Raw genomic sequence first — 17,424 nt, forward strand, 5'->3', positions numbered from 1 at the left:
ATGTTATGTAATACATAACATTTTTGATACACAGCATGCAACATGTATTTAATAATTAATATGTGTTGTATGTGTGGATGTACGTGCAAAATATTGCAAGCAATTACAATGCAGGCACTTCAAGCTACGATGCATGCGTATTTCAGATCGGACATTGGACCAGCTAGGTGCAGGAACATCTATTACCCAGTGGGTTTGACTGCCGCATCAACATATCCAATCATGCAGAGAAGCGCGGTAATACCTGTTGTTAGGCGGACAGCGAAACTGGGTATCAAAAAGGCAGTAAGAAACTGTACGTCGTGCCAGACACAGAATATTTCCCATGTGCGTTGACCACAAGTTTACAAGGTCTTGCCTATTTAGGTATAATATACCAAAAGTATCACATTTAGGTATCATATATCAGATATGGCTAATCGGGACATTTGACGACGACGTCAAAAACAAAATGTGCGGTAGGCGCAGGGAGGACGGAAGCCATTGTGCTTCACCAACCAACATCTACCGAAGTCAGCGACTTTTGCCAGCATACGTGCCACGTGACACGTCACAACGAAAGGCACTCTCTATTCTTCAAGGAGCCATAGAGATTTGGAGGGAACGCCAGGGTGTGTCCGATATCTGACATTCCGATCTTGCCCGGGATGAGTGGCCTCTTACGCAGACAGCACCACCGCATAATAATGCGCGGACACTTAATCTTTCACGAGGCACGTACATGGGAGTGAGGTGGTGGGGCTGGGCTGGGAGGATGCGCTGGTGGTGATGTGAAGGGAAATCATTGAGTCAGGTTCGGAGCAAACTAACACTAAAAGCACGCACAAGTCTACCGGGAAAACATCTGTGTGACTGGCTACACTGAACAATCTAATCGCATCTAAATTTGAGCACACTCGTTCTTTATGTACTCTTTCTAAAAGTTATCCCCCGAGGCAAGTGAGACAGCTATCAGATGGGAAAACCCCGCACAGCGCCTTTCCGGAGCGGGCACTCTCCCACGTAAATGGTCCGACAGAGATGATAACAGCGGGCCGAGCACGTGACCCTGGGCGACGCCCTGCACGCCTGCGCCGATAACTGCAATCGACTGTCATGGCCAACAAATGCGGCTGCAGGCCTTAATGCACGGTGATGACTGATCGATCAGCGCTGCGTTCCATGCAAGGGCAGCGGTGAAATTGGCCTGCCCGGTGAGCGTTGTGAGCGCTGACGAACGACATACGAGCCAGCTGTGCGGTAGAGGCGTGGCGATATTATTTTCGCTTCGGGTGATGTCACCACCTGACGTTATGTTGTCACGTGCTGCTTTAAGACGAAGCTGAGTATTGTCCGATGTTTCACTGCTTCCGGTCTTGTTTTCGCAAGCGTAAACATGAATGTGCGCTCGTTCTAGAGGGGCTTGAGGAAAAACACACATGATCTGTTCGGTGTAGATTATTGCGCACGGATATGATAAGACAAGCTTGCATTAAGCGTGATAACAATTTTTGATGGCTTAGGCGCGCTACAACGATACGACGGCTCTCGTCCATTGTGTAACATATTTTCCTCATTCATGGACATTTTTGCAATGCTGTTCTAAGCTCTGTGGCCGGCGCTACATTCTTATGTGCCAACAGCTGTGCTTCATAATATGGCGGACATTCCGAATCTATCAACATTTTGAACACACCTACTCTTCTCATACAGTTTCTTAAAATTGTCCTTCAAGACAACCTTTTCTATTGGCGTTGGGCATCGAAATGCCTGGCTTTTTCGACCCATCGGGCTCGCTTAACGTGCGTCCCCTTTTCTCCCAATAACGAATTGAGCGCCAAGTAAAATCTTGGACCCCGAGCCTCTTTCTCCTCTGCCCTACCAAAACCTCTTTACGGTGATTTTTCAACGGTATTCATTCATGCTGGCAAGGGGCATGGTTCTTGTTTTCTGCACTGACCGCTGCCGTTAAGCGTTTTGTTAAGTCTTCCAGATGACGGCATACTATTTCTTTTCTCCCTTCGTGAAAGCGTCCGAGCGTCACGCGTATGCCATCTGATTTATCGATTACCATACACCACCTATAACGCATTAGTCGCTGTGCAGCTTAGTTTGTGCCTGACCATTTCTTCCCAGAAAATCAAATCTGATTGCGTTAAGGCACAAAAAATGTAAGAGATTCGGGATTAGGGAATGTTAAAATACACATGAGCGTGTTGCTTGTCATGAGAGGAAACGCCGAGTTTTAAGAGCTTTACATTCTAAGCACCGTTTAAGAAGATGAAGGAAGAAAAGCAAACTCCATCGGACGCTTCAAATGAAACGTCCCAATAGGATTTTTCCTTTGAGACCTCTTTGCTGATTGCAGTTATATTTCTTCGTATTCTAAGTAATTTTGCGAGCTAGCAATTGCTTTTGGTAATTTTTCGTTGCAAAAAGCAGCCATGTTATCGGATCAGGCAAGGCCGTATATGGGAATCAGGAATCAAAATTTGGACGGATGGCTAAAAGCTGGCTACCAAAAAAGTGAAAATATTTTGAAAGGATGCGGTGAATAAAACAAAACAGAAAACAACGATGATTTTAGCGCGGTTTAAGTCAACGAATACTCGTCTTTTGTCTTGCCTCCATTGGGATATAAGACATGCATGATCCACGTCCTGGGGTTCGCACTTATTCTATTATGTATTGTGAAATTGTGTTACTTTCTAGGGATTTTCAATTTGAGGTCGGGCCCAATACTACAGCCGTGCATGTGGTAGTGGTGTGACGCACGTGGAACGTGACAATGTGGCCATTTTTTGTTTTCCTATGATAAACGCAGCATTTGCAAGTAGTCCAATACATCACATGACAGATGAACGCCAGGTTCCTCTTTCGTCACGGGGCTTAAGAGTAAAACGAAATCAGCACATCGCGACTTGGAAAAGAACGGACAGTCGCTCTGACAAGGATGTGAATCGGTGTGTACAGCCATGCAAGCGCGTTCGTGCAAAAACCACGCATTCGGAGGTTTCGTAGCGTATTTCAGGATTGATGTTAGATCTCGACAGCCTGGGCAGATAGAGGCATAAAGGCACCTATGTCGTGAAGGACGATGTACCGTCTACAAATAAATTGACTTCCCCAACGCTCTTGAGCTCATAGCAACGCCAATAACCGATCTGAAAGCAGTCAATGATGTTGTTCGAAATCGACCTCAAACACCATGGTGCCTATACCATACGAAGCATGGAATATGCTTGAAATGATGCACTCTCAAGGATGTCAATATACGTGTGTAACTGATGCCCCAAGACCTCGCATTTGCCAGCGGAGAGGAACAGGTACCGATGCAATCCCCTGGAGTAAGACGTCGCACAGCATTGTTCGCCATCACGGTGCCAACTTGGATAAGGTGGCTTTGGGACGAAGCAAATGGGTCCAAACTGGACGCTGTACGAATTCAACCAGTTAGAAGGTCGAAACTGTAGCGTAGCATTGCAGGTCATAGGGAACGATTGGGCATGACAGACATGATCAGGTAAAGCATAGTCTTAGGTTGCAGTTTTAGTGTTTCAGTTTTAGGATATGGCGAACGATAAGACGAGGCAGATAAGCAAAACTTAGCTTTAGCTGCTGGCAAACGACCGAGCGATATGATATAAAGCATAGGATTATTTCACAGCAAAAAAACATGACATGATAACTGTAGTCCCACCTGACAGCAGAAGAGGAATCAAGATAACTATACAAAGTGCAGACTCTGGATTACCGAGAGGATTAGGTCAGATGATCAGGCCAACTTGAAAAACATGTGCTTTGTTAAGAGCAACGACAATTGATCTCCAGAAGACTGAGCGTATTTGCAGGCATATTTTTCCCTAAAGCGAACGCCATGGCGAATGATTGGGCAGAGCTGCCATGTTAACCAGGGTCTTGGGTTATTTCATCACTTGGATAAAGAAAATAGACAAAATATAGCTTAAGTCGTTCGCAAACCACTGGACGAGGTGAATCTGTGAAACCTTGGTTTACGTCACTGCTAACGATTAGGCGAGTGCTATGTGTAAAGCCTAGGTTTAAATACTAGCAAAGGATTAGGCAAACCCAATGCTAAAAGTATTTTTAGGTTGCATGTCTGTTTTGTGCAAAATCGTGATACTTCATAATCAGTGAGGTTATATGCATGCTTTCCATTCTTCCATTAACATTTCACCGGCTTCCTACCCTGTGCTCGACACTGCACTGAACCACTGCCCAGGAATGGGCAAGACTATCCGAAATGCACGGTTTGTAGATCGACCGACTTAAGTAGCGCTAAAAAATTGAGGCATATAGTAGTCTGAACGTTAGCGAAACGGACACATCGCGCGAACACCTTTGATGTATTTTCAAACAACCAAGACAGATGACGCGCCATAAAACCACCTCAACTTCGATGTATTGATATTTTGGTTTTATTTGCAATGTGCAAATAAAATCAATTTCTTGTTGCAATGTGCTTTTAGAACTGCCCTTTCCTTCATCAGCTAGGTTTTCGTCTACCACAACCATTTGTTAAAACATAAGGTAAAAGCAATAGCACGAACGAAGCATATCAAATGCAGCAGCGAATGTCCTGCATTCGCTGTTAGACATGTGATTGTGCACGGGGCTGGCTTCCAGGTGTTCGTGTTTCCACTGAGTTGCATGATTATGGAGATGAATTTCGCGGAACCCTATACATAGATAATTAATTGCTCGAGGTCTTATCAACGAAGAGGTCAAATGACAAAACTCTTGACGCAATATTGTCGGGTTCCGCTGAGCATCCGATGAATCAGGTGATGCTGCCGTCATCCTCTAATACCTGAGCTCCTATGCACGCCTTTGGTAGCATGCCACTCGAAAAAAACTCGACAGCAATACAACAAAGCATAGGTCAAGGATAGACATCAAACCACCTTTGGTGGCGCCCTTGCCGATTGCAAAGGTCGCGAGGCCCTCGCCGCACTTCTGGCACACTCGGTAGCTCCTGCCTGCTTTGTGCCGGACGCAAACACGTGGATGGAGCCACTCCGCCCCATCCTCCGCCCCATTCGCACACAGGAAGCGACGCCTGCGTACATTGGCAATGACGACGCTTGTCGTGAGCCATCGGCTCTAATACCTGAGCCGATTTTCCTAATCTTGCGAAGGCGAGAGAGAGAGAGAGAGAGAGCACAACGCGCATTTTGCACCTGCCCCCCTCCCCCCGGTGGCGCGCAGTCAATCTAGGAAATGGAGCCGTCTGTTTTCCGGACTGCCGTCGCCATCCCCATTTCCTGCGTGGTGAGGACATAGGGCGGTCTGTCGCTGCACAAACGCTCGTGTTTGTTTTGGTCCATTCTTTGCCTGTCCGCGCTCCATTCACATTACCGGCACATCAGCCGGAGCACCCTCGGAGTGCACCAGGGCATTAATACGGCGCTGGGTCCAATGGACGTGTTTGCAGCGGCGGTGACCTGGATGAATGCGGTGATGTAAGACGTGGCCGACTAGCGTAGGGCGCGGCTAATGGTCTGATATCATCTGACCGAGTCCTTCTAACAGCAGTCCACTCAAACTATCAGGCAGGGTGCAGCGACGTTCGTACATTTTGGGACCAGTGAAAGGGCGGCTTTCTATTTCGCCACATGGCCAGCAATTAAGCCGTCTGAAGTGCACTTCCTCTCCTGCAGTAACTGACACGGTTCTATTCAGAGTTATTCAGTTGTCGCCTGTCAGACAGAGGATCCAATCTTAACCCATTTCAGCTCATTGGGCCCTGGCGCTTTCCCGAGCGCGCATTCGGGACGACTGGCTCCATTGCTGCACCGCTCCTAATTGATTTACCAGCTGCGGAGCAGCAGACACCAGCTCGTAGGGGAAGGGAGGAGGCGGCGCTTCTGGCTCAAGGACCCAGCTTGAAATCGCGTGTCAGCTGCACTGTGAAAGGTGTAACAGCCCGCAAGAGTGTTCTGCGGGGAGGGAGTTGGGCGTCACTCTGTTGTGGTCGGCTCGTCAGTCAGGACGCGGTCCCCGGCTGTTCTGCTTCGGAAGGAGAGGGGGTGGGGGGGAGGGAGTGTCACTCTGCTGTGATCGGCTCGTCAACCAGGACGCGGTCCCCGGCTGTTCTGCTTCGGAGGTGGGGGGGGGGGGGGGGGGAGGCGTCACTCCGCCGTGGTCGGCTCGTCGGTCAGGACGCGGTCCCCGGCTGTTCTGCTTTGGAGGGAGGGGGGGGGGGGGGAGAAGGCATCACTCCGCCGTGGTCGGCTCGTCAGCCAGGACGCGGTCCCCTGGATGAGGTCGCCCCACCGCTGCGTCCCGCTCGCCGACTCGGCGACGCCAGTCCCCCCCCCCCCTGCCGGAGGTGGGGATACCTCCCCCTCCGCCGGATCTTAGGTCGCCACATTGCTCTGAAACCGACGCCGTCTTCCGGAGGCCGGAAGGCCAGCGCTGAACAATCCGTTGACGGTGGTTTGGGCTGTTCGGGTGCATCAATGGCCGCTCGTCATGCAGGCCCCACTGTCAACCGAAGACAGGACAACGGCTTCAGGAATGAACGCACGTCTGATGTTACCCCGTGGTGTCAAGCTTCCTTGGAGCTGCGTAGCATCCGCATAGTCCTTATTCAACACCATTCATGGTGAGTTATGGGTGCACGCAGTTTGCCAAACCATGCCCTGCTGTCAAGTCTTCAGCTGACTGATCCGACCTTGAAAAACTCACCACATTGACGACTATTTTCAGACTGTTGACATCAGTTATCTTTACTTGCGGTGAGCCTAGATTATAATTTTGACAGATGGATTATCAAGACTGAGCATTTAATCAGCGCTCATGGACAGGGTGGTAGCCTCCGCTATGATTTTGCTTTCTAAGCAAGTGCGAATACTTTCACGACACCGACCAGACAACAGATCCGCTCCGTCAAAGCTGCCAGCGGTCCTTCCATTTACTTGGTGGATAAACCTACCACGCAGGCCGGTTTCTTACGAGCGCCGTGTCTCAAGCGTGCTTAGTTCTGTCGTCGCCACTTCACATTCTCGGCGCCTCGCGGCCACGGCGGCGCCGGCGGCAGGTCTCCACGCCTCCGGTCTATACCGGCCGAACGGACAGACGCAGGCGGCGACAGCGGCCGACCCCCACGCCTCCGGTCTGTACCGGGGCGAGCGGGCACACGCCAGCGGCGCCACCTGACCGCCGCCGGCGCCAGCGCCGACAGTCGGGTGGCAGGCGGGCGGGGCGTGGACAGCGGTGGACCGTGGCTAATGCGGCCTGTACCAGCCCGTGCACGCAGGATGTGCGGGGCCGGCCCGTGGGGCAGGTGGGACGCGTCAGGCTGGAGCGAACACGCCGAGTCAGCCGGCCGGCAGGTGCGAAGTCATGAGCACGTGCACGCCGACCGAGCACACACCCGTCACTGTATTGGCCTCGACGAAGGGCGCGCCGGAATCCAGGGCTTGTTCTTTGGTGAAGAAAGGGGCTCTCCGGCTCTTTCCGACAAGTGGATGCGTTCAGGGACGCCATCGTTCTAATGGAGGCCACCACGAACGCTTCTCTGCTCGAGCAAAACCTACCCTTCTTGTTATAGGATGAGCTTTCAGAAAGCAGGGTCTCTGGCTGTCCAGCTTTGAAAAGCTAGCGTAGCTCAGCAAAGTTACCGCGCCAACGCTGCGTATGGTTCGGCATGGCTTTACAGGTTCGACTGCTGGAGGACGCCGGCTGAAGACGCGGGTAGGGAGCGGGGGTGACTCCCGGCTGGTTGTGAAGCCGGAAGCAGATGACTCAGAGTGGGCTAGGAAAGCAGAACAGCCCCGGGTGCTGCACCAACACCGCCCCTGCACCCCCGGGCGTTGCGCTACCACCTGCAGCGCCACGGGCCCTGCGAGACTCAGGTACAGCCGACTCATGTAGCGATAGCAATGTGAGCGCAAGGTTCTTTCTCACCATTTTTTTTTTACGTTCCTGTTATTTGTGAGCGTCATTCTGTGTGCTGTCACTTTTAACACAGAGGAATCTCCCCTTCTCAGTGTCTTTGCCAAAACTCAGAGTAGCGGTGCGACAGTGAGTTGACATATACCTGCCAACAAGTCGCTGAGATAAGTTGCGACAAAAATTGCGGCCAGGGTTTCGTAGGTTTGGCCAAAGTGACGTCATAAAGTGGACAGACAATGCAGAAATTTTGGCTTTCTACCTCACTCCGTGTTCACGCTAGTAACTTTGAAAATGCAGCACGCTTGTTAGTCCTGACATAACATGATTAATCATGATATCATAACGGCCTATGTAAAATACAAGGTTGCCCTAGGTTACCTCGTAATTACCTTAAAAATCGATATCTTGTGTGCTAAAAGAAATTGAGCAGGGAAGACACACTTCATTCTATTCTTGTCCGGATCATCATCTTGTTGGATCTAAAGAAACGTGTCTTATTCTTAAATGCCAAGTGCTTCCACATTGTTCACATCGAAGAGGGCCCTAAAAAACAATGGCCAGCGTCAAATCAATCGAAAATGACGGTGGGCGCAGAGAGTTTAACCACTATAATTCCATGCTTCTCACGAACCTTACTCGCTAGATGAAAAGTCCTTGGCCTCTCAAATGGCAAGGATGCAGAAGCTTTTTGCGTGCCACGAGAAAACTTTCCGCGGGGTGTCACAGCAGCCAAACACATAATTTCTGTTTACTCTATCATACATAATATACTAGAAAATATACAGTATATATTTACGTTTGGCAGTGATGTAAAGCTTTATAACGTCGGCAAAGTCCCTCACGTACTCTCGCAGTGGACTCCACGCGACGTTTGTTCCGTTGGGTGTTACATGTGCTCACAAATTTTGTACCTGGTTGTGGATCCGACGCCAATGGTCTACAACGGCTGATGCGTCGATAATGAAGCAATTAAGTTAACGAGCAAATATCGTCGGTGGGGGCTGGTCGTTGGAGGTCGCAGCGAATGGCAGCAAATGGCAGCCTTATTTATCTTCGAGCGGAAATGCGGCGTGAGGCAAACGGAGCGCTGACTGCAGACAGCTTCATTTATATTGCTCGCTCAGGCGCCCTGCCTAAAAGAAAGCAGGGATTTTGCTTCTTGAACCAGAACGTCGTTCTTGTACGTGACGGGAGCCGGAACGTGTGATTACGCGGGTGGAAGCTCAAAGTGGCCCAGCGACGCCTCTCTACCTTTTGGCTGAGTTGTATACGCGGGCGGGAGAGTCTGTACCCGCGCGATGTCAGGAGCACCGAAGGTTTGAGCATGTTAAGATGTTAGCGGAAGCCGAAGTCATCATGAAAGGTCCAGGGCAGGGATAGTGGTAGGTAAGCAAAACTAAATAAAAATACCAGAGACGAGATTTTTCTTACCTTGCGTCAGGTCGTGACGTTGAAGTGGACTTGGACTGGTTGTAGAGCTGTGAACGAGCGAGTTGCGTGTTAAACAGCATGTTCCGATGCGGTGACTTTCTTGTGAACTGCAACGATTCTCAGAAAAATCGTTTTAATGAGGATAAATTACTCAACGTTTGAAATTCGACAATCAGGGGCGCAAATCTCGGCAGTCTTGACGGAGAGAAAAATAGCGATTGATCTGTTTTGAAACCGGACATTTAGAACTGGCCCATGTGTAAACGAGATTGATAAAGCTACTGCAATGCTATTTTAATCCCCCGTCATTCATCGTGTTGTAAGCTCGTGACCAGTCACCATGAACTTCTTAAGGTCAAAAAGGTCACTGACCTCGAATGGACACCAGTGACCTTTTGCTTTGAACCAGTATCTAGGTTCAAGGTGGTTGCTAAAAAGGTCTGGGTGCACTTTGGACACCAATCTTGAATTTGGCCGTGTTTGACGCAAAGGTCATAGCCTAGGAACCTCCAATTTTGACACTAATGAGTTCACGTTTAGGCCAACCCACCCGGTGGATTTGGTGTTTTAAGCTCCCTCCATTCTTGATATCTCAGAGGGCGGGGGTCAAATTGACCCCCAACTGAAGGAAGGGTATTCAATCAGCCACTTGGGAGCGTGCTAAGGCAATGGGCAAAGCACACCGGTGCTGGAGTTTGACTAGCAGCCAGTGGTCTAGATTGCAGCTTGGACCTTGGTAAACTTCGACCTTTCTGCCTATATTGCTGTCAATCCACCACGATTTCACATTTTGAGCTGTTGGCGACGCGAATTACTGTCTCTCTGGGCGCTTCATGTTATGCAGACGACATTTCACCAATCGCGTACGCATTACGCATCGCGTGCCATTAACCGACAATGTGATTTCATGGAGAGTCTCGGAAGAAACCAGGAAGCGTGAGTCTTGAGGCTATCGCCCTCCTACAGCCAAGTGAAATGACCTAAAAGTAACGTATGGAGATAAAGTGGGCAATGCCAATTACTTTCAGCTAATTTAGCATAAGTCCGGACACCTCCCAGCAATTAGGCGTGTCTCTCCCTTCCCTTTCCTCCGATGGTGATTCGACTGCGATTTAAGGGATGTCCTTTGACATGATTGTGTGGTATGAAGTGTTGTCAAGCAACACCTTTGTTGCACTGTTTACTTGTAGATTACCCGTCTTGGGCGACGTGGTCTCTACATACATCCACCCACCAACACCACAACTAGCAGCCTCACGCCTCACCGAGTTCTTTGGAGCCGGGATCGCTAATGATGCGCGCTGCGTAAAAACGCCAACGCATGCATAAACCAACAAAGGCTTGTGTAGTGTGCCAATATGTACATGATTTGATGACAGCGCCCTTCATGCGATAGGGCTTGGAGTACATTGAGCTGCCCAACTTTCCAGTCGTAAGCGCACGCAGTGTACATACACGCCATGCCTGGTCGTACCGCGGCGTCCCGGTGTTCAGCAGTTAGACGTCACCCCATTCAAGCTGCTGTGATCCCCCAGATCCCTCGGGGAGATGGGCGCGTCCCGAGGGCACCCGCCGCTGACCGGAACGGCGCGCCATGTCGTAACGCTGGGTCGTAATGAGATCCGCACTGGGCCACGCGATGCCAAAAGCAAGCCGCTGCGACTGCAGTGCGGGCGGCCGCGCCGGACGGAGCGCGTTACGACGTGACGGCGAGACGGCAGGCGCGTCACGTCTGGGAGAATGTCATCCGCTGCAACCGCACCCGACGCGTCTCTGAACCTCTGCCAGGCTATCACAACTGTCGGGATCAGCGGCGGCATCAGTTTGAACCTGTAAAGCGCGGTGGAGGCCTTTTGAACAGGACGCTAGGGGAGCCTGAGCGTGGTGCTGCGCTGAATGCCGGTCACGGCGGGCGGCGCGCTGCGCTGAGCGCCGGGACGCAGGTGGCTGCCGGTGCGGGGAAGGCGGACGGCCGGCCGACCGGCAGTCTGCAGTCAGCGAAGGCTGGGGGTGCGTGTGCGACGTTCGGTGATGGTCGGGCGGCGGCGGTCGGCACAATGCGCGCCGCTCGGGCTGTGATCGCAGCGCTGCTGCTGCTGCCGCTGCTTAGGCGCGCAGCCGCCGAGCCATGCGAGCCGCGGGGCGCGGACGCCGCGCGATGCCGGCTGGACACGCTGGACGCCGGCCGCGTGAACGTGACACAGCTCGGCCGTCTGCGGCGACTGGAGATCGAGTGCGCCGACTCGTCGCATGTCAGCGTTGACTTCGCCGTTGCGCTGGGGCGCGCGTTCGGCGAGCTGCGTGAGCTGGCGGTGGAGCGCTGCGCGCTGGGGCACCTCCGGCGAGGGGTGTTCCGCCACCTGCGTGGCCTGCGGACGCTCAGCCTAAGGACGTTCAACCGCGAGTGGACGTCGGCGGAGATGAGGCTGGAGCGGGGCTGCTTCGAGGGCCTCGAGTACCTCGAGACGCTGGACCTCGGCGAGAACAACATGTGGGCGCTGGAGTCGGGCGTGTTCGCGGACCTAGCGTCGCTCAAGACGCTCAACCTCACTGGTAACAGCTTCCAAGAGCTGGCCGAGCTGCAGGACGCTGGCATCAGCGACAGTCTGCAGGTGCTGGACGTGTCTAGCAACGGTCTGCTGGAGCTGTCACCGGCCGGACTCAGCTCATTCGGCAGCCTCCGTGAGTTGCACGCGCGCGCCAACCACCTGGCCGTGATCCACGACGGAGCGCTGCGGGACCTGAAACGGTTGGAGGTGCTGGACGTCTCCGACAACCGGCTGGTGGCGCTGCCGGCCATGATGCTGAACGAGACGCGTCTGCTCCGCGACCTCCGCGTGCAGAACAACAGCATCCGCGTCCTGCCGCCGAGCCTGCTGTCCGACCTGCCGCAGCTGCAGGCGGTCAACATGTCCCGTAACAACCTCAGCTCCGAGTGGATCCGAAAGGACACCTTCGCCGGCCTGTTCCGTCTGATCGTGCTGGATCTGTCGGCAAACCAGCTGGACTCGCTCAGCGTGGACGTGTTCCACGACCTCTCAAGCCTCCAGGTGCTGGACCTCAGCCGGAACGTGCTGACGTCCGTGCCAGACGGCGTGTTTTCGTCGCTGAGCAACCTGCATACGCTGTCTCTTTCGGACAATGCACTTGCTCGGCTGGGTCGCTACTCGCTGGCCGGCCTGCACGTGCTGAGCCGACTGCGACTGGACAACAACCGGCTGACTGACATCGCCGACCTCACCTTCTCCAACGTTACCAGTGTGGAGCACCTGCTGCTGCAGCGCAACCAGCTGCTGTCGGTGCCGGCGGCGCTCAGGCGGCTGACGTTCCTGAGTCGGCTGGACCTGGCAGACAACTTCATCAGGGACGTGCCGGTCGGCGCGCTGGCGCCGCTCCGCCAGCTCAGCTTTATCAGCCTCGCCGGCAACCAGCTGAGCAACGTCTCGGTCGGCTGTCTGACCGGCCTGAGCTCGCTGGCCGTGCTCGACCTTTCCCGCAACCGCATCAGCGGCGTCGAGAGCGGCGCCTTCGACGCTGCCGCCGGCCTGCGCGTCGTCCGAATCGACGCCAACCGGCTGAGCAACGTCAACGGCCTATTCGCGAAGCTGCCGGCGCTTCTCTGGCTGAACGCCAGCGACAATCAGATCGAGTTCTTCGACTACGCCCTGATTCCGGTCGAGCTGCGCTGGCTCGACCTCCACAACAACCGGATCCGCAAGATCGGCAACTTTTACAACATCGAGTCCAAGATCAAGCTGGAGACGCTGGATCTGAGTCACAACGAGGTGTCGCACCTGGCCGCTGCGTCCGTGCCCGACGGCATTAAGTACTTCATCCTTGCCAGCAACCAGCTGACGACGGTGGAGCTGGGGACGTTCGAAGCCAAGTCCCGGCTGATCCGAGCCGACTTCTCCTCCAACCAGCTGAGCGAGCTGGACCTGCAGGCGGTGACGCTGGCCGGCAGCGAGGACAGCGTGGCGCCGGCCGAGCTTCTACTGGCCGGCAACCCCTTCTTCTGTGACTGCGCCATGGACTGGCTGCTCACCATCGACACCATGACGCCGCGACACAAATACCCTCAGGTGAGGCCTCACTGCACTCACCGTGATGGCGAGGCTTCTTACTAATCGCCAAAGTGACTGAAGCACCATTGGCCGGAATGGACCGAGCGATAAACCGATTTATAGTTGGCTTTAGTCATTGGAAAGGCTCGCTTGAAGTGGATCGGTTTTGTTGACGGCAGTGTGACCGTGCCGAAGTTTTGATGACTTGAGCTCGCATTTCGATGGACGACAGCAAACACAGGAGTCGGCAGGGAATGGGAAATGAGCGCGCCCAGAGAGAACATTGCAGTTTCTTGAAATAATAATTTAACATCTGTTTTGGTGAACTTAGCACAGCCTTGTAGCAGAAAGTCACGAAATTTGATCCCCTTTTAGCGGACGTCGATCCGCTGAGCCCAGTCATTTCACCAGCTATGTAAGACTCCCGTCGAACAAACCTAAAAGCAGCGGCAAATGCCGTCTCTTGCACGACTATAATTTAAGCGTTTTCGCACGGACGCGAAACGGGCCGCATGTGCCTGCACATTCTCCCACGATCCGCCATAGACGGATGTGATTGGATCAGACACCGTGGTCACCCGCTCGCCGCAGATCTTTTCTCTTTTGCTGCAAATCAAGGTGGTCACCGCTCGGACAGCGCAGATAACGTGCTGCTTTGTCGGCGGCGTGGATTTGCGCAAGAACTGCCTCTGCGCCGGATTTCCATGAGCGATGCCAGCAAGATAGAACAGATCAGACAAAATTGGGAGGACAGGTATCGCTAACGAACTTTGCAGCGAATGTGCTGGTCATTGGCGCCGGCTCGAGGTCTGGCATGGCCAATAGTGAGGCGCGTGAAGCATGGCGACAGGCCTGTCGGTGACTAGATAAAGGCTGTCGGAGATGCAGGTGCGCTGATCGGAGCAGGGAGGCTCAATGCATACACCGTCGCCTGCGTTGACCTCCCTATACACTTTCCTGTGTCCAGTAAAACTATGCGTGGACAGGACAAAATTATTGCACATCATTCGAATCGGTGGTTGTTGATTGTCAGAACTTTTGTCGTGAAGTGTATCGCAACATTACTTATCCGCTTAAGTGGATTCGTCGTTGAGCAAGTATGGAGCTACGAAGCGCACCGGACTGAAGCAGTGAACAGTTAATCTCTAGCAGGCTGCTGAGTCGGTGATTTGATCCATGGATGCTTGTGTACGCTGATGTTAAGGAATCAGGGCGAAGCATCCTCCGAGTAGTTTGGCGCAAGGGTGCGAAGGCGATTTTATCTTGATTTTATGCCATGAAACGCTGTGGGTTTGTATAAATTTGAGGAATGGTGCAGACGGGATTTTTATCTCCATTTTATGCCATGGAACGCTGTGGACTCGTAAATATTCCAACGGGGAGATGGTATTCCCCACCCGCTTTCGCCGCTCTCGTCTACATCATCTCCCGGAGACACTGTGCCAAGCATGAATATTCTGAGGGGCGAAATGCGACGACGTACAGCTGGTACGTAATCAAGAAGGGAGTGATGATTGTCGTTTGGCTGGTTTTGTATAATTGCCATGTGAGTTGCATAACCCAATAGTGCAGTTTTCTCCGTCGTCCAGTGTAGTTTGTCTGACGGTTTTCTCGCTGCCTCGGCAGGTGCTGGACGCGGAGCGGGTGATGTGCCGCCTACTACGGTCACCGGGCCATCCGATCCCGCTGCCGCTCACCAAGCCGGCCGACTTCCTCTGCAACTACGAGCGGCACTGCTTCGCCCTCTGCCACTGCTGCAACTACGTGGCCTGCGACTGCGAGATGAAGTGCCCCGACGGCTGCTCCTGCTACCACGACCACACATGGAACACCAACATCGTCGACTGCAGTAGCCGAGAGCAGCTGGCCATCTCGCGGGAGATCCCGATGGACGCCACGGCCCTGTTGGCCGCCGGCAACAACATCCGAAGCCTGGAGAGCCACACTTTCATCGGGCGCAAGCGGATCCGCCTGTTGTACGTCAACAACTCCAACGTGGAGGAGATCCAGAACCGCAGCCTCAACGGCCTCTCGGCGCTCCAGGTGCTCCGGCTCGAGAACAACGTCCTCCCGGAGCTGTACGGACACGAGTTTGACAGCCTGCAGTCTCTCCGCGAGCTCTACCTGCACAACAACCGCATCGCGCGCATCCACCCGGCCACGTTCGCCAAGCTGCACGCGCTGGAGGTGCTGACGCTGCACGGCAACCAGCTGACCAGCTTCCCCGTGTGGCAGCTGACCAGCCCGTACCTGGTGGAGCTGACGCTGGCGCGCAACCCGTGGTCGTGCGAGTGCGCGTTCGCCGAGCGACTGGCCGGGTATTTAGCTGACAACCGCGCCAAGGTGGATGACGCCGACAACATCCAGTGCGAGTACGCCGCCGCGCGGCCCACCTGCGCCGGCGGCCTGACGACATCGGCCGTGCAGCGACCGGCCACCGACGGCGTGCTGTTGATGGCCGTGCTGGCCGGGGTGGCGCTGGTGGTGGCGGCCGCGGCGGCCGCGCTCGTGTTCCGCTTCCGCGCGCGTCTGTGCGGCGGCGCGGCGCCGGCCGCCGCCAAATCGTCGCTGGCGGGTGCTGCGGCGGTGACGGTGGCGCGCGAGGCAGAGACGCAGTTTGACGTGTTCGTGACGTACAGCGCGCAGGACACACGCTTCGTGAACGAGGTGCTGGCGCCGGAGCTGGAGCACGCGACGCCGGCGTACCGGCTGTGCCTGCTGCGGCGCGACGCGCCTAGCACCAGCTACCTGGGCGACGCCGTGCACCACTGCGTGCAGGCGTCGCGGCGAACGCTGCTCGTGCTCTCCAGGAACTTCCTCGACAACGAGTGGTGCCGGTTCGACTTCAAGTCGTCGCACCTGGAAGCGCTGCGGCGCGCGCGCGGCGTGGTGGCTGTGATGCACGGCGTGGAGCGGGCCGAGCTGGAATCGGACCTGCGCGCGCTGCTGCGCGGCGCCGACTGCGTGCGCTACGGCGAGCCCGACTTCTGGCGCCGGCTGCGCGCCCTGCTGCCCAGCGGCCGCGGCCTGAAAGCGCTGTACGGGTTCGGGCAGCCAGCGTGCGCGGCTCGCGACGCGGCGGCGCTGCGGGCCGTGCTGCCGAGCGACTCGCCGTCGCCGACGTGCTCGACGGTGGTGTCGGATGACCGGTCGGACGGGCCGGCGCACGGCCGCTCCGACTCGAGCCACGCGCTCGTCTACAGCGCCCAGGCGCCGCACAATAACAGCTACAGCAGCATCCAGCCGAGCGAGCACACGTACATGACCATCGAGCAGTACCAGACGGCTGGCCGGCCGGCCACCGACGCCGACATCTACTGCACGCTGGAGCCGGAGGTGCAGCCGCAGATGCCGTCGGACCCGGACCATCCGGGCCACCAGCACCACCACCAGCGCTCGCTCTCCCACTCGCTCTGGGTGTAGCGCCGGCGCCACGCGGCCGTCTGTGCAGCTGGCGGAGTCTGCGAGCCCCGGCACCCCGCGACCAGACGCACCGGGCCGTGGCCGGCCGGCGCCGTTTTAGGGCATTCTCTCATCGGTATGCGGCCCGGGCGGCCGGCGCAAAGGTCGCTAGCCTCGTGACCCGGCGCTCATCATCCCTTTCGGAGGCGCCAGCCGGGTGAGCGCGCCGCGCACGTCACCTGTTCGGTGTGTGCTGCCATCGGGCGTCGATGTGCGAATTACTGGAGGTGCCCCCAGGGCTAGTGATGTGCGAGCATGTGTTGACTGCCGACCAATGAGATTATCGTTCCAGTGATTTCCCACCTGTTAAAGAGGGAGTGCGTATGTGTATATATGAGAGGAGATCGCTTATTTTGTTATTCTAGTCACATCGCCTGATCTGTAATAAATTATTGACTCCACAGTACCTCCACAGTTTGACGTATTGTTACAGAGCGATCGTAGACAAAAGACCAGGCGGACGATGACAAATGAAGTTTCGATCTCGAGATAAGACGGATCTGGCTCGGCGCGGCTCGGCCAGTCGGCACCTGAACCGTCTGTTTGATATTCCACCCCACGACGGCGA

The 17,424-nt window shown here is 54.7% G+C and overlaps 1 protein-coding gene across 1 annotated transcript; it reads left to right on the top strand.

The window, feature by feature from the left end:
- Positions 1 to 11,482: 11,482 nt before the first annotated feature.
- Positions 11,483 to 16,817, top strand: LOC119100564 (toll-like receptor Tollo). The gene is made up of 4 exons (XM_037223645.1): positions 11,483 to 13,412; positions 15,021 to 15,839; positions 15,897 to 16,340; positions 16,449 to 16,817. The coding sequence occupies exons 1-4, from the start codon at positions 11,751 to 11,753 to the stop codon at positions 16,815 to 16,817; spliced, it is 3,294 nt and encodes a 1,097-aa protein (XP_037079540.1). The 5' UTR covers positions 11,483 to 11,750.
- Positions 16,818 to 17,424: the final 607 nt, after the last annotated feature.

Source organism: Pollicipes pollicipes, unplaced genomic scaffold, assembly GCF_011947565.3.
Source record: "Pollicipes pollicipes isolate AB1234 unplaced genomic scaffold, Ppol_2.1 Scaffold_4881;HRSCAF=5763_pilon_pilon_pilon, whole genome shotgun sequence".
Classification (NCBI taxonomy): Eukaryota; Metazoa; Arthropoda; class Thecostraca; order Pollicipedomorpha; family Pollicipedidae; genus Pollicipes; species Pollicipes pollicipes.